Source organism: Gouania willdenowi, chromosome 18 (assembly GCF_900634775.1).
Source record: "Gouania willdenowi chromosome 18, fGouWil2.1, whole genome shotgun sequence".
Taxonomy (NCBI): Eukaryota; Metazoa; Chordata; class Actinopteri; order Blenniiformes; family Gobiesocidae; genus Gouania; species Gouania willdenowi.
In genome coordinates, this window is record NC_041061.1 from 15,867,937 (window position 1) to 15,895,567 (window position 27,631).

Consider the following 27,631-nt stretch of genomic DNA (forward strand, 5'->3'; position numbering starts at 1 on the left):
CAACACTGCTGCACTCCAATGACATTTAATTTTATATTGGTAAATAGATTTTTTTTTTTAAACACGTGTCATTGCAGTGTTCTTCCGTGTTGTTAATCGTCAGCTATACACAATGACGAACATGTGATTGACGCACCGACTGATTTACCAGCAGCCAGGTTTTCGAGGTCAGGCTTCTACAGAGACAACAACTGATTATTACTAAAAAAAAACAAAAAACAAAAAGACTCAAGGTTCAATGTTAGGTCATCAGCATCCTATTGTGTGACTTTTACTTGTACAAGAAATTAATGACAAAAGAAAAAAAACGTTTCTTCACTTTCTCCATTTGGTGGCTAAGAAAATAACATATTTGATATAAAGTGGGCCAAGGCATCTCATTTACTTAGTTTTATTTATTTATTTCTTTTTTTTTGTCGGTGAATATTTCCCGGGAACAAATTAAAGAGTAAGGGATTCAGTTTTCTTCACAAATCCCTAAACAGTCTGCAATGGGAGGCTGCAAAAATCAGCACAAAATAGATTTGAGAGAAGAATTCCCCTTAGAACGTGCAATATCAACAATATCAACAAACCGTGAGCCTTGTGTCGAAAGAAAAATTGTAAGAGGCAAAATGTGCATTTCTATTTCACTCGCAGGTTGTTTCTTCAGCATTCCTTGGAAGCTGGATTGAACACAGTGAAATTCTCCAGGCACAGGCTTGCAATAGCCTCTAAACAAATGCCTTCTCAAGGGTTCTTACTTACTAACACAGTTTTGACCACTCCTGTGTGGAAAGTAAAGGGACCAAAATGAAGCTTTCACTGATTTTTCTACTTTGGACTGAACCACACAATAATAAAAGGCAAAATGCACTCAACAAAAACATAAAGTACAGTTATTCTCTAAGTAAGTGTTACTGCTAGCTATCATTTTACATGCAACAACAGTGACTTACCTTCTAGTGTCAAGCATGATTCAGTGCTGAATATATATTCTATCTGTGATTTTCACTGCAGCATAATTTATATCAGCTGGCGTAGGTACATAATGGAAAAAAACATTTATTTATTTATAGGAACGCATTGATAAAAGTAGAATTAGCTTTATTCCAGACCTCAGGATCACCAGTGAGTTGTTGATAGTACAGGTATATACTGTTTGTATTAAAAATCAGCTTGCAATGAGAGTACTTGCAGATTAGATGTGGGATCTACAATTAGTGGGTTGGTCACTGGTGATTGGTTCCACAACTGAGACTGGCCAAGTCCGCTAATTATATCCTGGAGAGCCACACAGCCTCTTATGGCCATCAGCAGTGCAAGAGCCCTCTACAGCAGAAAACCTTACCACCGATAATCATAAAAAAAAAAAAAAAAAAGGAATGGGGAACAGGAGAGTAATATTCATTTCCTGTCCTGAATATCACTCTAATCTAACTCTTAGTTGGCCATACTCTTTTTTTTCCAGCAGCAGCAGCTTTGGGAAAATAACACAAATATATTGTCTACTCAAAATGAAACCAATTTTCCTGTTGTCACAAAACTATTTACCACAGTGTGAATGTGAGCGCACCCTATACAAAAACAAATCTTGCTTATGCTTTAGAGGGAACAAAGCCTGCATTCTCATCATAATCCCAATTCACCATTTGATTAATATTAACATTAAATATGCCTCTTGCACTCAGCACACTCGCAGGAACTGCAATGAAGAGCAAAATGCAAGCCACCGATCCTGACTCATGAGAGAAACATTTAAAAGAAGTTGATTTACTTTACAAACCAGTCGTAATTTTTCTGGGAGTGTTATCAAACCTATCACACAGCATTTATACTACTTTTCAGAAGTTCTTTCTGAGCAGTGGAAGGAGTATGATTCCATTGTAATTGACAATTAATAAATTTAGACATTAGCCTACTAAGGAAGAGCAATAATTAAACTCATTAGTGTCAGAAAAAAAGAAAAAAGCAGGTGAAGAAGGTGCTACGATTAATTTTTCTCTTCATCTTACCTAGCATTAAGGTGCTTTAATTTTGTCCCTTTATTTTTACCTCACGAGATTCCTTCTCTTATTTCCTTCCCTTACCCATTGGCCTGACTGAATTCAATCGTTGAATCTATAAATAGAAGGAACTATGAGATATATATTATCTAGTAATGAAATAGGTTCCGTCTTTGCTCCAGGCTCCAAAGAAGTATTTCCCAAGGCATTAATTAATCGACCACTGAATTCTCCTTGCTTCGTCAGTTTGCTTGAAATATGTATGAACGTGTATTTTTGAGTAATTCCAAGCTAAAATACACATCATCAAGACTTTTCGACTTGTATTTTGTGAATCACTGCTTCAACCTGTATTCACAAATCAGCCAAAGGCCGAATGCAGTCTCTTTTCCAAGGCCTGACTAAGATGTTAATGTAAATCTCAAAAACAGATTGACAAGGTGCTTTTATGGTGGATAATGAGAAGCAGTTAATACTCTTAGTGGGGCTGAAACACATTCACTGTGCAGGACTAGATAAGTTCTGATATTTGACACGTATGGTTGGTTAGATCGCGTAGGACATTTTAGATCAGTGGTTCTCAATTTTTTTGGCTAAAGTACCCACTTTCTCTTATTTCTGAATCCAAGTAACCCATTTATCTGAGTACAATAGTTTGCTTAGGAAACTATTTAAAAACAACTATAGAGCATAATAATAGAATGAATGAGTGATAACACACATTTTAAAGAATCTAAATAAATGGAAAGAAACAGTATTTAGTGCAGTGGTTCCCAACCGTGGACCGTGACCCCATTTTGAGATCAAGAAATTCTGGCGACGCCAAAGACATTTTCTTTCTCTAATTCGTTTCTGATCATGTTTGAACGCGGATATTATTTTTACTGAATTTTAGTTAGAGTTAGATTTATACTTCACACAGTATAGAAATACCATCGTTAAAGATTGTGTTTTATTATTATTATTATTAATAATAATAATAATAATAATAATAATAATAATAATAATAATAATAATAATAATAATAATAATAATAATAATAATAATAATAACATTTAAAAATATATATTTAAATTTTTCAGAAATTTCAGGCGACCCCACAATGGGTCCCGATCTCAAGGTTGAAAGACACTGATTTAGTGGCTCCTGAATAGATTTATTTCTATAATTTTTATAATTTGCGGTCATATCACACCTGGGTTAATTTTCCACTCTTTCTCAAGTACACCATGTAGTGCCATTGTGTACCACTAGGGGTGCACATACGCCCATTTGAGAAACACTGTTTTAGAACATTGACAGTGATTTATTTCACTTGTGTTGGTTAGGCTTACATGTATAAAACACAAATGCCAACAGACTGAAGTGTATCAAAATTCACTTGGTGTTAGATACATCTGTTTTTGCTATGATGGATGATTTGAACTCTTAGACAGCTACCTGACAAGTTTAGTTTTTGTTAACACAACAAAAACAGAGACATTTAACTTTTATTTTCAAAGACATTTGACGGTTAAAAAATGTTAGATATTGTATAAACCGGTTTTTCCAGCCTAGAGCATTATAGAGGTAGAGCTCAGGTTGACTAGGTTTCCAATTCCTTTGACGCCATCACTCAAAAAAAAAGGTAAAAAAATTAATGAATTTGAAAGAAATAGTTTTTAATGAAATTAGAAATATACTAAATGAAGAAAAAAATTGGAAGTAAATGGATGATTTCTTCAATATTCCAAATTTCTTGGTTTAAACAAGTTTTGTGGTGATTCATTGGCCCCGCAGGTTTCCAAAGTGTTAAAGCCCAAGAATTTTTTAATAATCCCCTTTCACACTCTGAGCTGGAGTGTCACTTTTACTTTAACGTAACACGGCTTCCTGAAACCTCAGAGGAACATGTGAGCACTTCAGAAAATGAGTACTTTGATCAAGAGACGGCTGTGTACAATGCAGATTGGTGTTCGTTTCCTCTAATCAAAACACCCAATTTGTACAGCAGGCAACACGACACCAAGGTAAATCTATGAGATACAGAACAGCAGAATACTGGGGAGCTTTAACTTTTCCTGAGGGAAGAGGTCAGTTGGCTTTGACATCCTCTTTGCCATTTCGCCCTTGGCCCAAAATCGCCTTTGGCGCACAAACAAAATCGATACTGTGAGTCAACTTGGTTGGAAAATGAATGCATTTGCAGATGTTCCACCTCTGCAAATGATTTTTCTACAGCATTATGTTGCTGTGATGTTAAATCCTCCTAAAAGTGAGAGTAATCAATGTGTTGTTGTTTTGCCAAACATGGTATGCCAGGTGGATGTTCTGCCGTAAGGTGCTGTTTCTCCGACTGAAGACTGTATTCTCATTTTATATATCACATTTTTTGCCCTGCTTATCGATCTACAACAAGTGCACACTTTGATAAATACCATTTGGAAAGGCTCTTTTCAAGACAAGCTGTAAACATGTCACCTCTGGGTAAGGAGTCAACCAATTTTGCTTCAACTGAAGAGCTGCTTATGGTGAAGACAGTTTTATGGCCAACAAGAAGATGAGCACATCTTTGGTCCAACAAAAACTCATTACCTTTTAGTTATTATACATATCGATGACAGTTGGGGGGGGGGGGGATGTTTGTATGTGTTTATAGTTATGTTATTAGGAGTACTAAAAGGTTAGCATTGCATATATTTTTTAGCCAAGTGAGACACTTTTGCATTGTCAGAGTGAATGTGTTTTATTTCTATGATCAAACATACCTCTGAGACTCTGAAAATAAAAAAGCAGGAACAGTACCTGAGCAGCCAGATGCTGCTGCAACTCAAACAAGGCCCACTTTCTCTGATTTAAAAAAACAAAAAAACAAAACAAACAACAAAAAAAGCCAATAATTATATCATCAACTTCTACGCTTGGTATTTAAAAGAAACAACATGTTCTGCTTTAATGAGCGCAATTGCCAGATCTAATGAACTGGCTTCGTCCGCTGTGTTTTGATGAATTTTGGCAATGACTATAATAACTAAATGAAGTGTAGTCATCATATTTAATGGTTATATATCAAAACAGCCGCCATATTGTTGTTGGAACAATGAACTGATTTAAAAGGTTTTTCTTCTTTTCTTCTTTTTTTTAAAATTGTGGCTAAAATAATTGGGCACCCTGTCAGTAGAGCGAAATCCAGCTCTCTCTACTCTTTTGCTGTTTTAATTGAACCTGAAATTTTGGAATGTCAAAAGCACAAACTCCGAGAAGGACAAATTAGTTACAACACTACCTCGGAGTATGATTATTCCACTCTTACGAGTAAACCACAAGATAATGAGAAGGTTTTATATTGATTTATGTAGTTCTGTTTGAATGCAAAGCCATTAGCTGTTCAGAAGCAGTGTGTCATTGTTAGATGAAATAATAAAATGTGATTAGCTTTCACTTATTAAATTACTGCACATTACAAATGATGTGTGAAGATTCCAATAAAGCTGAAAAAAGCTTTCTTCTACAGCTAGGTGTGTATGTGTTTGTGCGATTGTTCTTTCAACCAACAACTGAGATGGATGTTAATTGTCCAGATGCAAAATAGCATTATTTATGCATATTGATGTTTATCGGTATGCAGAAAATGATTAAGCTGTAGATGCTTCCATAATATGGGTGCGTTTGCATGTGTGAGCAAGCCTTTGCGGGCGTCAATTAATCAGTGTATGCGCACAGTCATCATTAAACCTCCCAGCAATCCTTAAGACCACACTCCTGTGTTTTTGTAGTACCTGCATTTGCATGCATCTGGCTACTTTAGCGTCTCACCATGACTACGCATAGGAAACCTGCACATCATGACTAATGGTAGATTCTCACTATCAAATAAAACATTTCCTATTTGTTAAAGGATGATTTGTTCTGAAAAAATGGCAACAGCAATGAAATGCACTATAAACATGCATTTCAATATTTGTTTCAGATATATTATTGCAGAAAATTTTTAGTCCCATGCTTTGTCCCCAAAGATAATTATAAATCAACACTTTCTAATTATTTCTGATCTACTCTAGCTATATGCTAACACGCTACAATAGTCAGAGAAGTTGTAGCACTTACATTAGATGTTTATTTGGCAGAATGAAATGTGGAGCTGAATGCAAACAATAAATTAAAAGTTGGTATTATTTGCTGAGAGAGATAATATCAGAACTACTCTTTCCATACTTCACTAATCAGCTCTAAACAGGCTCCAAGTAAACTGCAATGCACATGATAATATATACCGTACTCTAGGTCTCTGCACATAGAGTCCAACATGTTTTGGTTTCTGCTATCAGCAACAGCACACTCCTAAACCTGTGAGAGACCAAGCAGCAGATTGAGTTCACATCGGGTGAACCTACAAAATCTCCAGGCCTGTTTTTCTGACCCTGCATCTTTACAATAAACCTTGTGTACATCTGCCCAGTGAGTCATTGTCCTTGATTCTGTCCAATCAAAACCACCATAACAGTTTGGGGGCTTGTCCAAGATCTAAATACATCAAATGTTGAGGTGAGTGCAGAAATCAGTGCCTTACCTGTTCAATGATTGACTAGATAAAAACAGAAGAGACATCAAGAAGTTAAAAATGCGAGGTTAGTAAAATTATCGATATGACTCCTTACGAGAACACAGTCTGATTTTTACTATTAATCAAAACACAATTCAAGATTTTTGCATCATGACGAAAAAGTTGTTCAGGTCAAGTGCGTGGCATTGAAAGCCACATACGTGTGGATGTGGACAGTGACAAAAGTGGCAACAAGACAAGTTAAAATAAAGGTGTGAAATGAAAATATTGAGAGAAATGAGATGGAACACATTTTGCCATTCTGAAGGCTCAACTCCGCCTTTCATTCATAAGTCAAACAGTAATCATAGTATAGAAAGATAAGACACCAATGAGGAACATGGGAGCTCACAGGGAACAACCAATAATTGGTCATATTAGGTTGAGGTATTTGGTGTACTCTCTACTCTGTACTCAGTCACTTCATCATTCAAGGGCTGATATTAGTAAGCAACTTAATGCCAACAGACAGTACAGCACAACCTAACTAACCATTTAGGTGATAGTTACTTGTGTTACTTTGAAGACAAATTGAAAACACATGCTGCAGTGGATGGAAACAATAAAATTCAACACTGATCCGCCAGGATACAAAATCACATTTCCAACAAACACATTCTCATATCATCAAGGCCATTGTTTTCCTCATTCTTTTATTTTCCTTCTGCCCTTCCAAAGTGTGCTTGAATAACAAATTAGGATTGAAGCCGCAGCATGTTTTTGTGTTATTGTGAACTAGACTGAAACTGTATGAACAGAACAAAGTGACTGGCAAAGAGTGTGGATAAGGAATAGATCAAACCCATCAAAGAAAACAGGAATGTAGAGACAGAAATGAGAAAATCATGGAGGACTAACGAAAAAAGTGCTCGAAAAACACTCTCAACACTCCTCCACTTTAATCAGCTTCTGAATTTGTTACAGCAAAGTTCCAACTGTTTATGACTTCAAAGTCACATTTAAAAGCTTTCGGCCGAACATATTGTGTTTATATCCCTATGGCAATGATCTGTTTGATGTTGGTCACCTCTCTAGAAAATGTTTTTCTTTGGGACGAAAGCCGTCCGTCGTCAATATCTGAGAATGTAAAAGGCCATAAGTTTAGGAATCTAATATCGCTGCTTTATTTGAACATTATCAGTAGTTTATGCAAATTTGACTGCTATGACCGCAACAATGTCTTTTTTTTGTTTAGCCATGTTAAAGCCCAATATGTAACATGACCCGAATTGTTATTAAAACAAATAACAATAAAAGCTAAAATGTAACAACTGGTTAATAAGGTAAAAAAAAAAAAAAGTGCTGAGCCCGAGACGTAATTAAAAAAGGGTAATAAACCCCAAAATGCTACACAACTGGTCAATAATGTAACAAGATGCTGAGCACCAAACATAGAAACGTTTTGCCTAAAATGTTACAACCTGTTTTGGGCTTAGCATGTTGTTACATTATTGATGACCAGTTATTACATTTTGAGTTTTATTACAATTTTTTTTTTTTAAATAACAATTCGGGTCTTGTTACATTTCAAACTCTAACGAGCCATTTTCTCAATACTTTTACATTACGGTGCCCTTATAACACCTTAAAGCTGTGCTTCTCTACTCATCCCACTGTAAGGAATGTTCTTTATTCTAATTTACATGTTCTGAATGTTTTATTCAATTTCCTGAAAGGTGGCTTTGAATAGAAATCTGTTGTGTTTCTAAGCTCTTGCACACTTGCATGCATACAAATTATTCCTAAACTGTTCATGTGATTAAGTACCATGTAAGTGGTTGTTTATAGGTGTGAAATGAAGAGTGGATGGATAGATCTCTTCGTGTGTGTGTGTGTGTGTGTGTGTGTGTGTGTGTGTGTGTGTGTGTGTGTGTGTGTGTGTGTGTCTAAACCACTACTGCAGCTGATAAATCAAAGATCAGATGGATTTCCTGTGTTTCTCCAACCTTTGATCTGTTATCTTAAGAAGCCACATGAGGAGAATATCTTTTCGGTTTTTATTGACTTGTCTATTTATCGATGCTCACACCCACATGAAAGCTGTTTTTTGACAATTAGGGAACAAATGACAAAAGCTAAAATGCAGTTAAATAGTCAGGAACATTCAATAATTTGCTCTCAAATAACACGGTAATTTATGTCTGGGTGTAAAAACTGTTTTTTTTTTTTTTTTCACAGCTTGGAGTAAACGTTGCCTATTTAAGTCTTCAACACATTCACTCCTTAAAAGTATCTTTAAAGAAAAAAAAGGATTGTCAGTTTGTGTTGAGTGTCATTCTTATAAGATATCACAAATAATTGAAGCCTAAGCAGGACATTTTGGGGATATTTTTGAGTTCATCTCCTCTATTGAAACATTCATGGTCAAGGTTAGTCAAAAAAAAAGAAAAAAAGTATTTCTATTGTGGACAGTAAGTGAGGAATCTGAGGCAAAATAATTAAAAGAATGAATTGTCCCATTACAATTAGAGAAATGTCTACAGATTCACTAAAAGTGGCGGCAGCTGCTGGCATCTGTTACGAAGCCATTCCAACACAGCTGTTGTGGCTGCAATGCTAATGTTATATACAACTGAGGAGATTTCATTCTGCTGTCAAAGCAAATGTCTCAGTAAACAGAATTGTGTTGATGTAGCTACCCACTGAAAGTGATTGCTATACATGCTGACAGTAATTGACAAAAGGTGTGAGGCTTCTGTGTCTGTAAACTGTGAACTAAACTAAATGACTTCTAGCTATAAACAAAGGCAGCATTTGAACTACAACTAACCTCAACCAGCAGTCAGGATACATAGAAACAAGTAGAAAAAGGCCTTCAGGTGCCTACTGTAGATGTAGTCCAGCATTCAGTAGGGTGGGCAGCACTACTGCCATGTAGACTAGATTATCTTTAGGTCTAGTTTAGAGGTCACGGTTTCCAAATACCATTTTTCTCAAAGAACATCCCTTGGCCATGTTGTTATGGTTGTTTACAGAAACGAGCACTGAAAATTATTAGTGGAAGTGGATCAGGGTTGGGATCAATTACAATTTGATTATGGTTACAGTTACGAGCATTTTTTCCCCAATTTCAATTAAATTCAAATTCTTTTTCATCCTCAGAAAGTCAATTACAAATGTTCTCTTTTTTTTATGTTCTCAATTACTAAAGTTCAATTACAAGTAAACACAATTACTGAGCCTGAAATAACCTAAGACAAGTGAACATTCCTCGTGTTAGCTTTCCTATCTAATGGTTACCTTGTTAGGCTTCCTTATCAACCAAAATATAGGTTTTAATTATTTTTTTTTTTTTCAAATGATGAAATGTGGGAAAACGTGACATGAAACCTATTTTCATAATTGTTAACTACATATGTGTAGAACTGTACATAAAACTGTAACATGGTTCCCCAGTTTAGCGTTAAATTATAATTTACAGTTTTTATAGAATTTCCATGGCCATTACAATTACAAAGTCAATTATCTGAACGTAATTACAATTTCATTACGATCAAGACGGACACTCAGAACCTCCTTAAAACGCTCTGCATTCATTTGTTTGCCGTCTAATGTGGCAGTAATCATTTTAAAGTATAATGCTAAGAAATGATCTCGTTTACTCTTCTGTTTACACGTATCGCGCCATATAGAGAAATGGTCATGTGACCACGTGTATTTGCGGAAAAAGTCTCTCCATAACGCTATTACGACACACTCCAATATTGAAACGCCTGAAATACCTCCTCATGAAAACATAAAAACTTTTTAGCGATATGAGTGTTTTTTCGAAATTTCCATTACCAGTTTTTATTGCGCCATTTAGATTTTTGTGCATTTCCAAGGGTAATGGAAACACAGCTTTGTTTTACATCTTTCTGCTCTTTTTCTTCTTTTTTTCCAATGTAGTGATTTTAATGTCTTGAATGAAATAAACAAACACTAAACCATGTATTTCTATGCACGCAATATGTTGACTTCAGACACAAAATGGCAGATCGCAGGCTCAAAAATTGTGACCTCAAAAAGGCTTTCATTGCTCCAATTAAAATGAAGAAAAAGCCACAAAACTAACAATGAAACATTAAAGTTTTAATACCAAGTAATCTAAATCTATCCACTTGTCAAAGTGTTTTACTTCCCCTTCAAAGCCAAACCTCCAGTGTCAGAAAAACGAGGAGTTTTTTTTTTTAAAACCCAACTCTGCCTCAGACACACACACAGTGCCCTGCGTATCCAGCTGGGTGTTGCCATGAGAAATGAGCCGTATTACACAGCGCAGCAATTTTATTCCAGGATAAGGCAGTCTCTTTTTAACATTTCTCTGGGCTGTGCAGCTCTCTGCAGTGCCTTTATAATGCCAGACCTTCTTTGGGCACAGGATTCAATATGACTGTGGTCAGAGACTTTTCAATGGTCGGCAATAAAAATGTGGGTTTGCTGTGGAGCTCATTAGCTATGTATTCATTCATTACAGAAGGAGGCTTAACTCATTTTTGCTCCTGCGTTCGGAAAGGAGAAAACTGCACAATATGTTTCCTACTTTTCACTATTACATGGATATATAGTCAACTAAATTTACAACAACATTCAATAAACACTTCCGGGATTTGATTGTCTTCCATATTTCTAAACACAGAGGTGGGCAGGCCTTTCTCATCATTCCGCAATACACTTTGAATCTTCAAAAGCCTTCCCCTCTCTTCCTTTCTCTTATAAGCCTCTGAGCTGTTTCGCCGCTATCATTCTTTGTGTGCTTTCGCTGCTGATTGCATGACGTGCTACTGCATTTTTTTTTTTTTTTTTTTTTTTTTTTTTTTTTTTAAGTATACAATTAAAAAACCCGTCATGATTCAAATATAGCTCTATGCAACATGAGAGTAGCAGATGGGAATGGCAGGGGGCTCTTCTTTAAGACACAGGATGCAAATGTAAAAGCAGACTGCACACTGACTTTTAAATATTCATCGAGTTCTCGCCATTTGCATTCTAAGCTTGGCACAGACATATTTCTCTCTGTTGCACGGCATCATGTAATCCCTTCAATAATTTTTTGGTGTTTTGGGTGAATTTGTAGTGTTACATGTTAAAACACCAAACCAGACAGAGCGCCGTTATATCGTTATCACACAAGCACTAAAGGAAATAGTTGCAGACGACTATGTGTTTATATGCTAAATATTTAAATCATCATTTCTCGTCAGTAGAAAAATGTGACGGGAAAAAAAATAATATGTATTTTTTTTGTTTGAGACTGGGAACAAAATGTTGTATCGATGAATGTCAAATAGTACTTTGTGTGTTTCTGGGTTTGCTGAAGTGTGCACGAGTAAAAGTAAAACAAAAAATGTAATGCTCTCACACTGTCAAAATAGAGCCTTCTGTTGTCAAGTACAACTTTAAATGTCACATTTAAGCATTCAATCAATTAAAAAGGTGTTTTTCTACATTTGGAATAGTTTAGTTTGGGTTTTTTTTTAACTTAATTGAACATAAACTAGTGATGTTTCCTACTATCATTTAACAATGATCAGTGCCAAATAGTGCAAAAAAAAAAAAAAAACATTTCCCAACATTTAACAGACGTTATCTCAGGCTCTGTGTGAGTAGATATCAGGAAATCTCAATTCTACCAACTGTGTCTGCAAATTTATATCTATGAAATTTGTTAATTACAATTACCAAAAGGTCTAGGACAATTATTACAGAGAAGATTGATTATTAACAGTGTTCACACCGAGTTAACAACATATTAGAAACTACTCCATGTGCCCTGTGAAGCATATTTGTACACACAGAAATCCTAATGTTTACTGATACCATACAGCAGTGTTTGTCAAATGGGGGTACGCAGTGGCACTACAAGGGGGTACTTGAGAGAAAGAGAGAGATAGTGGAAAATTAACAAATAAAGTGTCAGTCTTGGTCGAATCCCAGGCGTGAGGTGACAGGAAATTATAAAAACTACAGAAATAAGTCTATTCAGGAGCCATTAAATCAGTGTTTTTCAACCTTAGGGTTGGGACAGCATGTGGGGCTGCCTGAAATTCGAAAAAATTTAGATTTATTTTTATTTTTTTAATCAACTGTATATCTATACTTTCACTTTGTGAAACATAAATCTAGTTCAACTAAAATGTAGTATACATATCACCCATTCATTCCATCACTATGCTCTATAGTTGTTGTTTTTTTATAGTATTCTAAGTAAAATGTTGTAATGGACAAAGGGGGTACTTGGATTCAGAAAGAAGAGAAACGGGAAACTTGAGCCAAAAAAGTTTGAGAACCGCTGTCATACAGCACTGTCAATCATTTGTACCGTATATACAATTGTGAGCAAGTACATAACTGAAGTTCTTAGTGAATACAACTAAAAGACACCAACAGTAGGACAGTAGCATGACCAACAAATGAAATTCCATGTTCTTTGGGAGGAAAAAAAAAATCTAAAATTTTAGTTTTAGGCTTGATATATACTATTCACAGTTAAATATTTTCCTTTAATGATCATATATCTATCTAGGTGCAAGGCATTCAGTATCAAAGAGCCAGAACTAAATAACAGTGTGATTTGATAATCAATGCATTTCCTGTAACTCAGAGATAAATCACTCCAATTTTATCTAGTGTACACAGTTCTATAGTGGAGCAGATGCACATTTTAGGAAGTGCAGTCCTGCTGGTTTTTCAGCTGCAGAAACCTACTCTGAAACCAATATGGAATGCTTAGTGGGTGGGCGTGATAAACTCTCTTTCATCCCCCTTTTTTTCTGTCACACCAGTGTTTCTTCCAGCAGTGGCTGATTTCTTGCACCACTGTAAAAAGTGGGGAAAAAACAAGAAAGGAGCCGCGATAGAACAGCTGTCTCCAGGAATAGGATGTGACTCAGAGGGTGATTTAGACAAAAAAAAAAGAAGAGGAACAGTGATCTTGTGAACAAATATGACAAAAGTTCTCCTCGGTTAGCATAAACTGCTACATGTGAATGCCGTGCAGATACAAGCAGTGATTATGTAGGAGTGGAATAATTATCCAAAGACACAATGTGCAGAAAACAACCTTTAAAGTCAACTTTAAAGGTTTAAACAAAGGAGAAGTGAAGGATTTTGTTAGAATTTAAATTATTATTCAAATGAGGGAAAAAAAAAAAAAAAAAAAAAAGAGGTTGAGCATCACAAACAAGCTCACATTGACCTTGTTATTCGCTAATTCTTGCATCAATTCACCCTTTGTTGCTGGTGTCTATGCAGTGATTATGAATAATTGAAGAAGATATTCTATTTCATCTTCAACAACTGTAAAGAAGGAAGTGAGAAGTCAGACTGTTGCGGAAACAATTAGCTTTTATGACAAACTGAAGACTTTCATTGTGTAAAATAATTGAATAGTTTGTTTCATGCCACACAAAGAGTGACTGAATTAGGAAGAACTTGGGTTCGTGAAAATATTATCCTGTGATGCAAGTACTACAATGTGTTGAATTAGTTAAAAGCATGTGGGCTTTTATTCACCTGCATTATGAAAAAAATAAACACCTTTTTCATTTTGTTAAAAGTTTTTAATCAACTCCAAATGACTTGCTTTGAGCGTCATAGAAATAAAGCTGCTATATAAATCCAAGCTATTATTAATATTATAATATATAACATCATTTCCCACATTGGTGGCCATCATTCTTCAACAATCAATTACCTAGGCAACAGTACATTTTGCTTGGACGAAAATGACCATTTATCAAATATATTTATCCTTTTTAATGCAAGTTTTTCCTGCCAATGTTCCTTTGAGTAATAATTGAATTTCCAAACTGAGCTGTAGGATGTTTCAAAATATTTCAGCTACAGGACTTTTGTCGCATTCATTTAAAATGAAAAAGAATCCACCGACATAATTCATCTTCCTGCCAAAGGACATGCAACATTTTGTAAACAAAACCAAAACGAGTCGGTTTCGCGACGTAAATGTTGCTTGAAGCACTTCTTGTCATGTCTAGATTCATATGATGAGTACACAAACAACCCCTGCAGCCAAAGCCTGAATTACTCCAACAGCCTCTTATTTTTAGTTTGTTGACACTGGCTATTGCTGCCACTTCCGTTTGCCAGAAACCATTTGTACCTGCAGATCAAGTACGGCACAAGCTCCTTCAAAACAAAACATCAATGTCTTCTAGCAGTTATTCAACTTGCAGAGCATTGAGACACTGACAGAGTATGTTTTTCAACCTGAAAACCCCCAAAAACTCCAATAATACAGAGCATGTAATCAGCCTGTATCTTCACATCCATATATGATAAGAGCTCCACTTGACACAACTCGTTTCTACTCAGTGTAGAGCAGAAATGGGCATCTTGCGGACCTGGGGCCAAATGCGGCCCTCAGTCAATTTTTGTGCAAAGTAAACACAAAATGATACCAAAAACGATATGACGAAAAAATACAAAAAATGTACTCCAAAAACAGGCAATATGACTATAGTAAAATACACCAAATGACTGTAGCATAAAATAAAAAGAGAAAAAATATACAATACAAATACATAAAGAAAATTATTGACAACACACAATGTGACAGAAAACATACACAAAATATTGTCCAAAAACACACAAGACCACTAAAAAAATATTGGAAAGTATACAAAATGACATTAAAATACCAAAAAATAAGCCTTAAACACAAAATCACAAAACACAAATTGACTCCAAAAACAAAAAATTACAAAATTAAATATACAAACCACAAAAAAAATACATACATAAAACATACTCCAAAAACAGCCAAGATGACTATATTAAAATACACCAATAGAAACTAAATAAGAGAAAAAATATGCAAAACCAGAACAAAACACACAAAAAAAAGATACCGACAATACACAATGTGACAGAAGAAATACTCAAAATATAGTCCAAAAACACACAAGACATCTACAAACACATACAACATTAAAATGAACACAAACTGACTCCAAAAACACACAAAATGAGAAAATAAAATATACAACCCACAACAAAAATACACAAAAATGACTCCAAAAACACAAAATGACTCCAAAAAACAAAAAGCAAATGACTACAAAAATGAACAAAACACACAAATATACAAAACACTTTCCTGTATTAATGCTCACATTGATCAGTATTCTAAATGCTGACTTTAGTGCTGATAATGTGGCTCTCAGATCCGACTATTGCATATTTTTAAAAGTTATCCAACTCTAACAGCATCCAACCTTTAATCCACACTGTTTTGAGCAGTTTGATATATTAATAAATAGCTTGAGCAGAATGATGAAGAGAAAACTGTTGAGTGTGTCTCAGCAGGAAATGTCTGCTCCAAAGTTTGTCAAAAAAGGTTCACAACAACCATGTGCTTTTTAATATTATCATTAGGCCTCCAAAACCCTTCACCAGTGAACAAACAGCGAGGGAGGGAATACACTTAGCTTTTTAGCGCCATACTTTCATCAAGTGTTTGTGGCTGCGTGTCCTACCTTCACCCCTCGAACTCTGAACTCCGCCAGGGCTCGGCTCATCTTGGTCGCTGCCGTCTGGAGGTCTTTTCCACTGGCGATGACTTTCACCAGCAGTGAGTCATAGTGCGGTGAGATGACAGCACCCTGGAAGGCTGACGCACTGTCCAAGCGGATACCCATACCCTCTCCACTTCTGAATACCTGGAAACAACACAGCAGAAAGGAAAATTATTAAAACTGCACAAGTTGTTTTATTAATTATTTAAAAAAAACAAAAAAACATTGGTTTTCAAACCAAAATGCAAAAACTGGTCATTTTCAAACTAAGTTTACCACTGTAATTACTACTGTAAAAAAAACAAACATTCTTCAAATTGTGATAAACATACAAATACAAACAAAATAGTGCATATTAAAACAATTAAAAAACCGCATGATGCAGTGATTTTATTACAGTGTGGTTTTTTGCAGTTATCATCTCGTTAGCATTTGGAAAATACTGCCAGTCCAAAATTGTATGTGAGATTTTAGTATAAAGAACTACCAAAATTAAAAACACAGTTTTAACCACTTTTTTCTTCCTTCTCTCACTGATGAAGCATTTTTGGTTTGGTCCACACATGGTATACGGTCATTTAAAGATCTTTTTGTTGACAGTGTTTTTGTCTCCTTCCAGCAGATTTTGTTTAAATGATCTCTCCCAAAGCAACACTTTTTCAGATGCTTGCAAGTCCGTAGTTTGGTCCAAAGTAATTTCCTTTTCCTAACTTGCCTGAGAATTCCAGTTTGGATTCTTTACTTTCAATGCGCTTATAAAAATATAAAACTCATAATAATAAAAAAAAAAACCCAAGAAGATCCACATGAACAAGCATTTAGCAACAGTGGGAAGAAACAACTCCCTTTCAACAGGAAAAAATCTCCAGCAGAACCAGGTTCAGAGGTGGCAGCCATCTGCCTCGACTGGTTGGGGTTAGTGGACAGAAGGACCAACAGAACAGGACAGAGAGATAGAACATCAGAGTGTACCAGACTAGTTGAGCCGTGAACCACAGATCAGGAACTGCCATCGTCAATATGTTCCGACATTCTTGGCTCAATTCTGGCTCTTTGGGAGCGAGATCAAGGGGAGAGCATCTGATGAGGACTGGTCTCATATACTAAAGCGGGATCACAAGTCTTTTATATGTGAAAGACATTGTGTTACACAATGTAAACTTCTTCGAGTTTACTACACAAAATCTCGCTTATCCTAAATATATCCTAATGTCTCACCAATGTTTGACAGATGCCAACATTCTCCAGGGAATCTTATACACGTGTTTTGGCTTTGTCCACAATCATTTAACGACGAGCATGACATTTTTGGCATTATTTCTAAAGTGAATGGCAGGACAATAAACCTAAATCCCATGAGTGCTTTGTTTGGAATATTTGTTGGACCATTTTCTCTCTCCACCTCACATGGTAATTCTCTTGCTTTTATGACCCTTCTTGCAAGGAGGGTAATTTTGTTGAAATAGAAATAGTCGCAAACTCCTTCTGTTGCCCACTGGCTTTGGGACGTTTCATATTTTCTCAAATTTGCATGACACTTCATGGCTCTTCTGACAGATTAAGTCAGACTTGGAATCTCTTGTTTAAGTTACTAAAACAAATGAACTTCCCTTCTGTATAGGATTACCTTTTTCTTTGTCCTACAATACTTGTTTTGTGTATCTAAGTGGGGGTGCCGTAAATCTGTCTTTATATCTTTTTTTTTTAATTTTTGGACATGCTTGTAGTTGGTTGGTTGGTGTGTTCTTGTTTTGTTTTATTTTGTTCTGTGTGTGTGTGCTTTAAGGAGATTCTACCAATATTCATTGTTCCCTTATATTTGATCTTTGCGTTTCGTGTCTCGTTCTGAACAATTCACGTGCACGAGCCCACACTCAAAGCGCGTCACCGGTGACGGACTTAAAACAGAGTTTTTAGTCACGTTTTATAACATATATAATGAGAAAGTTTAGTGTTTAATTACTGCTGAATGAGACAACAAAGTTCCTACACAATACAAACAATGAGCTTAGAGGCGCAGCAGCAGCCCTGTTTGTGCACATGATTGAAGGACTGAGCACAGAGGGGAGGGGGAGGAGGATGAAGGCGAAGCCAACCAGAAAGCTACATTCAAAATCATGCTAGCTTTCGAAAATCCCATACCCTACTTTTAAATAAACAAAGTTTGCAAAATAAAAAAGCAACTTCTCAGAACTTCACAAAAAGGATGCATATTGCAGAAAACTTGTAATCAGCAATATGACTTTGTCAATCTGTTGAAGAAAAATAAATCAGTGTTAAAGCTGAAAACTTGTTGTATTGTTACATTGCACGCTGCTAATGACTTTGGAATATTATTTAAGCCGAGCATGATGAAAGCCTTGTCAAAAATCATCCTGCAGTCTGACAAGAATAAAATGAAATCAAGTTGAGGAAAAATAATTTTTAGCACCATCCAAGTGAGAAAAGAATAGGCTCAACTCCTCCAATTCACTTGGCAGGAGAGGGAATGTGAACAGGAGGGGGGGGGGAGAGAGAGAGAGAGAGAGAGAGAGAGCTAAACTTTAGAACATATGGAACCCCTAGGGAGTGGATAAGAAACTTAAGCAGAAATTATAACAATTTCAAGCCACACTAATGATATGCTAGGAAAAATGTCAGGTAGTTAAATCTGCACCGCTGCCAACATTCATGCCAAACAATGTTTATTCATACCTGTTTCTCATTAGGTTGCTTTGGATAAAAGCAATCATCTCTTTATATAAGCAAGGACTCTGTCTGTATGTGTCTATGTGTTCCTCAAATATCTCTGTGGATCAGGATCAGACTGCCATGAGACTTTCAACATGGCTGCTCCTTGGTTCAGGGGTTTGCGACGTCAGATTTGATTGGACTGCAAAGATACCGTCAATAAATTTCATACATTTCATAAATTTGTCAGTCGGAGGAACCAGAGCCAATCACAGCACACCCTAGCCACATGCGCACCAGAGCCAAATGCTGGAGATCCCACCCCCACATAAACACGTGCAAGAATTTGCCTGATAGAGGGACCGCGAGCGCAACTAATGTGACACCATAGCCCCTCTCCCCTCTGCTCAGCGCAGACAGAGACGTAACACATATTGACCAATCAAATGCGGCTTAAAGAGAAAAAAAAGAGAGAGAGAAGCAAAGCGGCTACCAATGAGCCAAGCGGGTTTGTTCGTAACCAACACATTACTAGAATTAGGTGCTACTCAACATAAAGCTGTGTGTGTCTATGTGGGTAAGTACACGTGTGCCAACCTGTATGTTCTTGCATGATGTACATTCATGATGACTGAATTACTCCCATTTTGTTACATGCATGAATATCGTTCAAAACAGTAATTTTAAGAGTACGGCACTCTCGGTAATGAGCGCGGTATTGAGCGCGCAACTTCTGGTTCAGGGTCATGACGTCACTGTGTCGCAGTTGGTTGGGTTTAAAAAAGTTCAATATTAAAAACGTTTTTGTACTGCAAAAAGTTATTTAAGTTAATATTTCATGGTTATTTAAAATTATTCTCGTGATCACAAACTTCATTTAAATAGAGGGTCATGGAGTTCACTTCCTCCTCAGTCTCCATGACTATTGGCGGCGGCTGTGCTGACGGCCAATAGCCGACCTTATCACAAACTATCTGCTTTTTCAGACAGAGGAAATTAACTTTTTTGTGAGCGGATGGGTCCACAACACGGCTCCACTATAATTATCGTTTGTTCTGCGCAAGGTGAGTGTTTCTTCGTATATTATGCTACAGTATTTAGTCAGCCACCAATTGTGCAAGTTCTCCCACTTAAAAAGATGAGATGCCTATATATTTCATCATAGGTATAGCTCAACTATTAGAGACAAAATGAGAAAAAAAAAATTCAGAAAATAACATTGTAGGATTTTTAATGAATTTATTTGCAAACTATGGTGGAAAATAAGTATTTGGTCAACAACAAGAGTTAATCTCAATACTTTGTGATGTACCCTTTGTTGGCAATGACAGAGGTCAAACATTTTCTGTAAGTCTTCAAAAGGTTTTCACACACTGTTGCTGGTATTTTGACCCATTCCTCCATGCAGATCTCCTCTAGAGCAGTGATGTTTAGGGGCTGTCCCTCCAAAGATTTTCTATGGGGTTGAGATCTGGAGACTGGCTAGGCCACTCCAGGACCTTGAAACGCTTCTTACAAAGTCACTCCTTCGTTGCCCAGGCGATGCGCTTGGGATCTTTGTCGTGCTGAAAGACCCAGCCACGTTTCATCTTCAATGCCCTTGCTGATGGAAGAAGGTTTTCACTCAAAATCTCACTATACATGGCCCCATTCATTCTTTCTTTTACACGGATCAGTCGTCCTTGTCTCTTTGCAGAGAAACAGCCCCAAAGCATGATGTTACCACACCCATGCTTTACAGTAGGTATGGTGTTCTTTCTCCTCCAAATACGACAAGTTGAGTTTTTACCAAAAAGTTCTATTTTGGTTCCATCTGACCATATGACATTCGCCCAATCCTCTTCTGGTTCATCCAAATGCTCTTTAGCAAACTTCAGATGGGCCTGGACATGTACCGGCTAAAGCAGGGGGGCACGTCTGGCAGTACAAGATTTGAGTCCCTGGCGGCGTAGTGTGTTACTGATGGTAGCCTTTGTTACTTTGGTCCCAGCTCTCTGCAGGTTATTCACTAGGTCCCCCCCGTGTGGTTCCGGGATTTTTGCTCACCGTTCTTGTGATCATTTTGACCCCACGGGGTGAGATCTTGCGTAGAGCCCCAGATCGAGGGAGATTATCAGTGGTCTTGTATGTCTTCCATTTTCTAATAATTGCTCCCACAGTTGATTTCTTCACACCAAGCTGTTTACCTATTGCAGATTCAGTCTTCCCAGCCTGGTGTAGGTCTACAATTTTGTTTCTGGTGTCCTTTGACAGCTCTTTGGTCTTGGCCATAGTGGAGTTTGAAGTGTGACTATGAGGTTGTGGACAGGTGTCTGATAATAAGTTCAAACAGGTGCCATTAATACAGGTAACGAATGGAGGACAGAGGAGCCTCTTAAAGAAGAAGTTACAGGTCTGTGAGAGCCAGAAATATTGCTTGTTTGTAGGTGACCAAATACTTATTTTACCGAGGGATTTACCAATGAATTCATTAAAAACCCTACAATGTGATTTTGCTGGATTTCTTTTTTTCTCATTTTGTCTCATAGTTGAGGTATACGTATGATGAAAATTACAAGACTCATCTTTTTAAGTGGGAGTGCTTGCACAACTTGGGGCTGACTAAATACTTTTTTGCCCCACTGTATGTATTAAGATGCTTGCGGCTATAATGTAAACACACACACACGGCTGATGCGTGTGCGTGTGCCATTTTGTTACTTTTCTGATTGGCGCTACAATAGCGAGGGAGTTTGGTCATCAGTGTCTCAAACATTTCACGGGAACACACACACACGCACATAAGGTATTTATAATAAAAATTAAAATATACTAAAATAGTAAAATAAAACAAAAAACTAAACAAAGTACACAAAACGACAACAGAAATGCACAAAAATATCCAAAAAATGCACAAAAATACACATAAAGACTCCAAAAAAACATACATTACAGAAAAATACACCAAACAAAAAAAATATAAAAACGAGTTTGCACCTGCAAATAAACCCCTTATAACACTACAGAGTACAGAGTGTGTACACCTCTTTGTACATCCAACCTTCAAACACATACTCATTTGGCCATAATTGACAACTCTACTTAAGCTCCTACTATATGAATACATACCTCCAACGGGCACTGTACTAGTATTTAATAATTTACCGTTTATTATTTCAATGACCCTCACTAACACTAACCTTCACCATTACTGAACTATTTCTCCTTCTAATAAAATCTTCACTGTGCTTAAAACGAATTATTCAAAACTTAACATGTTTGTTTAAAGATACTAAAGGTTTGTGTTTAACACCAATGCAACAGCATAACCATGATGGATATCAAAATCATACTTAATATTTGACCATACATACCCTTTAATTATACTCAAAACAGAAAGCTAACCAGATTTAGCCTTCAAAACACTTTCAAATATCATGCTGTTGCAACACTGTTTTTGCTTTTTCCCCAATGGCTAAAAAATCAGAAGGCACCGGTAGTGGTACTTTCACATTAATGGAATGGGGTTCAACTCCCTACAGTGTCCTTGCTAAAAGCCAAAATATATGAAAACACAACAGTTATCACTCTACACATTTCACAACAAACCTAAATGTCCCTGACGTCCCACCTTCAAACACAACCTCATTTAGCCATCCATGAAAAAGCTCACACTTTTCTATAGCAATACACACTTCCTACGGGCACTGCACAAATATCAATTAAACTGTCATACAGGAAATTGCTGCTGTCCATGTTAACTCAGTCTTTACTTCTGATCAATGACACATTGATGAGTTAACAATAACTCAATATTATTTTGTCGTATAGTCCTAATGTGTTTTTTCTAAGTAGGTTTTTGTCTTTGTCCTCGTTCCTTATCAATGTACCCACTGCCTTTGGTGTTCATTTTGTTCAATACATTTTTTTTTGTCACAGCTTTATTTTACACAAAATTTAACTACACAGTTTCTGTCAACTAAAATCATGTAATCAATGTAACTACACTATGGCACAAGTCTTGTCACAGTTTCCGTTGACTAAGTTTACACTAAATTAACTACACTATGGCAAAAATATTCATAAATAAATACATGAGAATGAAAACCATATCAAAATATATTATATTTTTGTCAACCAATAATTTTTGTCACATGAGACAAAATCCAATTAGAACTGCATTTGATCAAATCTGTGTGTATTTACAAACACTAATACCATCCCATATCAAGTTGATCAATGGTAATTGAATCTTATGAATGCATGAGCTCTGATGCTGTATATTTTAGTCGACTATCTATAACGGATTTGGTTGACTAAAATCTTGTCATTTAGTTGACTAAAACTAAGCCATATTTTCTTGATGACTAATTTTGGACTAAAACTAAATGGCATTTTAGTCAAAAACTGATGGACTGAAACTAAATAAAAATGATTGTCACTCTATAATTCCACCCAGTTCACTTTGAATAATATGTTAAGGTTTTATTTATTCAGACCACTTCCTTTCAGATCTCCTGAAATGTTTTGACTGTCAACTGCCAGTCTTCTTCAAAGGCGTCTGTGATCTCTGAAAGAAATAAAGTTGTCTGAATTAAAGAAAGAAGACACAATGAACTGGCTGGAATTATTATGCTGCAGTCAAGAAAACATTAAAGCGATCAGCAGACGCCTCTGAAGAAGACTGGCAGTTGACAGTCGAAACATGTTAGGAGATCAAAGTAAATTTCCTGAAAGAAAGTTGTCTGAATAAATGAAACCTTAACACTGATTTGTACCCTGTTGTCGGACATCGTGTGTGGACTGCATGGTTGCCAGTTTGTCCATGCTATCAATCACTTTGATGCCAGGTAAATAACTACGTCACATTCAGACAAATTACGCTAACCAAGCACGTCAAGCCTCAACTTATCAAGGAATGCTTTTGTTGCTCTGACAACCCGTCATTGCATCTCTGGCAGACACTGGAGTTTGATAAAAACATCGTGTTTCCCCGTTTCTCCAGTTAAAGAGTATTATCTGTATTTTCTTGGTTTTAAACTCCATTTTGACTTCATCTAACTGTCATGGAGTCTGACTCACGTGGCAACGAATGCGTTGCTTTAAATGTCAAAGCGGCAATTTCCAGATTGAGCTTTTTTTTAATGCAGCCCAGCACTCCCGTTTGTTTGAAATGGCTCAGGGCTGGTCATCAGCACTTTAAGTGTCTGAGTGTCAAGAAATTCCACTCTTGCACTTTTTTTGGTTTTGTTTGGAAATAGCTCTGTCAATTCCTTTGCATCGACAACATTTTCATCAAGTCAGAGAGGCTATACATCTAAAGAACGTGATACCAAGTTTGACGTCTTTGAATTTTAAAAACATTGGCTGCTGAGCCATAACAGTTTATAATTTAGCTGGGGTTTGGGGAGCTCGAGCACACAGAGCGATGCCTGAGGGTACAATCACGTCCCTGTAAATAGTAGCTGATATATGGCAGTTGGGAGCCAGGCTCAAAATAAGCTTGTGGAGGTAAAAGTAGCTTCATTCTCCACAGAATAGCTTTTACCAACAATTTTCATAGAACAAGGTTGTGTATGTATTCTATCCTCCTGGTGGAAAAACACTCCAACTTTTCTCAAAGATAAGAAAATGGGGAACAAATGAGCTACTTTACTGAAAGACGTACAACTATATTTTCACATCTACCAAACAGTCAATCCAGGGGGAATTTGGCAACTAAAACATGCATCTTATACAGTATATAATAATGAATAATACATAATAATGAATTAAAAATACTACAAAACAAATTTATATCTGTATTTAGATAATCAGAATAAATATTATAATTATGAGTAAAGTTGTTTTGTTCATCTGTGTCTGATTGGTGACGTGTTACGGCCTTGGGGCGCAATAATCTTTTCCATTCACTCTCGTTAAAAGTTTTGCATGCGCAGTAACTCCTCTTCAATACAAGTCTATGGATGGCAGCTGCGCAGAGTTGAACGCAGCCGCTAAGTTACACAACAGCCCCTCCCGCCATGGGAGGGCTGATGTCACAGTCGTCCGTCATAGAGTGGCTGATTGACAGGTAAAGCTGTGGGACGATAGAAGGAAAGAGGCAAAATGGAGAAAGAGAAACTAAATAATTCTGCTTTCCCTGCCTCCTTTTTCAATAGTCAGGATCAGACCCAGCATGGATAAAAACAGGTATGACTCATTTAAAGCACTTTTCAGAAAAGGCAAAGAAACATGAACAAACTAGGAACAACTAAATTTGATGATTTAAAATTTTGAAAACTAGGTCTGATATTATATTTTGTCAGGTCTTAAATTATGTATGTTCATTTACCACTTCCTTTTTCACCCCCTTTTTTATTTACTTGTTAAATCTGAAAAACTTAAAGTAAAACAAATTAAATTAAAAAGTATAACAACCCTGACACAAACTCACTCACTCCATTGTATTTTTTCTTGCTTGTTTATAGGTTCTGTGGCAAATACTTTGGTTAGTTTTAGTTTTTTTTTTTTTTTTTTTAATGGTAAAATGTGGGAACGCTTGATATGAAACACATTTTATTCATAAATGTTAACTACATATGTGTAGAACTGTACATAGAACTGTAACATGGCTCCCCAGTTTTGCGTTCAATTATAATTGTCAATTTTCATAGAATTTTCATGGTAATTTCAATTAGAAAGTCAAATATCTAAACTCAATTAGAATTAGAATTACGCAATAATTGTAGTTAATAATCAATTACACAATTACAATTATAACTGATCCTAACCCTGCATACCACTGGCTATTATTGCCAAGCATCACTTATCGGTTTCATTTACATTTTGCCTTCACAGCAGCAGTGAAACGACTGATAACTCAAACTCTCATGAACAGTCTACTACGACTGTTTACTTATCTGCTCCATTCATTAAAGCTTCCCTGCTGTGAAACGGTTCCCTGGCCCTTTGTAACACCACAGGAATATGTTCAAAGATAATGCAGCGGTTAATGCAGACTACTGTGATCACTGTGATAAAGTGACAGATACCTGCCCAAGGTTACCGTGGTGGCTGTTAGTTATTATAAAAATGTGTCTTCCTCCGCAAGTCAGAAAAGCATAAACCCTTGTTTACGCAGACCTATTATTCAGTCTCCACAAAAGCGCATAACCGTGCAGCTGCACAATCAAGACAGGCATTTGGCTGAGACTGCCGTTCACTGACAAAAAATAATAAACAAGAGAAGACGAAGCACACGTGATTAGCTCAAAGGCAATTGTGTTTTCCTGGAACTCTGGCTTTAATGTTAGCCTGTTGTTGTTGGAAAGTTTTTCAAACACCAGGAGCCAGCCTGGAGCCTCTTCCGTTGTTACATCTGGGAGTTGCCCATGACATAATGTGCCCACTGAGTGAGTGCCAACATGTAGTGACTAATTTTTATTAACAGAGTTCTTTTAACTGTTAGAGCAAAGCAACATGTTCTGTTTGAATACGTCTGTCGAGAGGATGTTTGTGAAGAGGAGTTGGGAGGCAAAAATCAAAGCTGTATGAAACCAGAGAAGAAAAAAAACCTCATTTAAATGTTGAACATCCACTTACCAGTGTCAGTTTTAGGAATGATGATGAATTAGACTGATCTGTGCATCTTCTCTGTCTATTGTTTGGTTACATCCCCAGTGTCTTGTTTACTGATTCATTTATCTTGAGTGGATGTCTTTTAAAGAATTGGTGGCAATTATTTAGGTGAACTGATTCCAGCTTTAAATTTGAATAGATTAGATTAAAAAAAAAAAAAAAATCAAAACAACGTCATTTAACATTGTCATAAATCCTTTTAGAGATTATAGATCACGATCAAAGACTTTAGCAAATGTTACACCAGAAAAGAGGTTTTGCTTTTGCTTTGCTTTATGTAAAAAAAAATTAAAGCAGGTGATTAACACAGGAAAGTAAAAAAAGCTTTCAGATAACTGGTGAGGTGTATTGGTTAATTACCTAATTTTTGGCACCATCATTACGTTATTTATCTTAACAGTGGCAAAAAGTTGCGTTGAATATAACAATTTTCTATATTTCTTGAAAAAAAATCAACTCAAGCCTTTTCCAAAATGTGTTTTAAAAGCAAAATTGTTAATAAATCTTATTAAAATATCAATTTTTATCAGATAAATTCATAGTGTATACTTCATAGATCAGTGAATTGAACATCATTAACTCCAAAAAAAAAGAAAGAAAGGTTAAAATTGCAAGCTTGAAAGTTTGTTTTCATCTCCATGGTAAACACAGTGTTTGTTGACATTTTTGTGCAATGCATTGTGGGATGTTTGGTAAACGGATGCATAGAAGTGTTATTACTTCACTTGGATATCAAAGGAATAACTTGAACAACAATTGTGTCCAGTGAACAACTGTACTCGTATGGTGAAAAAAAAAAAAAAAAATCACGGTAAGAATGAAGGAAAGACAATTCTATACATCCGTCTACAGGACTCCATATCCCACAATGCAATGCGCGAAAATGTCAATGGCCTGGTTACTTTTAAGCAGCAATTTCAACCTTTTCCCTTTCTTTTTGTAAATGATCAATTTCTATGATCTGGGCCTCTACGAGCAGCTTTATTGTAACAAATGATTATTATATAAATAGAATAATTATGATTAACTTATTGAAAATCATTTTCTTTACAGTAATAAAAATTGTAGGTAAGTCCATTTAACTAGATTCATGTACAAAATATCTGTTATAAGAGGAAAATCTGTGAAAATTCAATGATTTCCTTCAAAGCAATTCAGGGGACTGGGATATACATGCACAGAATAATATAGGGTGCATTATACAGTTACAATAAAAATACACAAAAAGGATAGCAGTGAGGTGTGCAAAGGTCAGTGTTGGGAACGTTACTTTAAAAAAG

At 36.2% G+C, this 27,631-nt stretch overlaps 1 protein-coding gene across 1 annotated transcript in view; it reads right to left on the reverse strand.

Moving 5' to 3' along the window:
• The window catches only part of pcxb (pyruvate carboxylase b), a 341,179-nt gene that overhangs the window by 152,519 nt on the left and 161,029 nt on the right, over nucleotides 1–27,631 (reverse strand). The window contains exon 12 of the mRNA XM_028475285.1: nucleotides 16,044–16,226. Coding sequence (XP_028331086.1) covers nucleotides 16,044–16,226 — 183 coding nt within the window. The remainder of the gene's footprint in view (nucleotides 1–16,043; nucleotides 16,227–27,631) is intronic.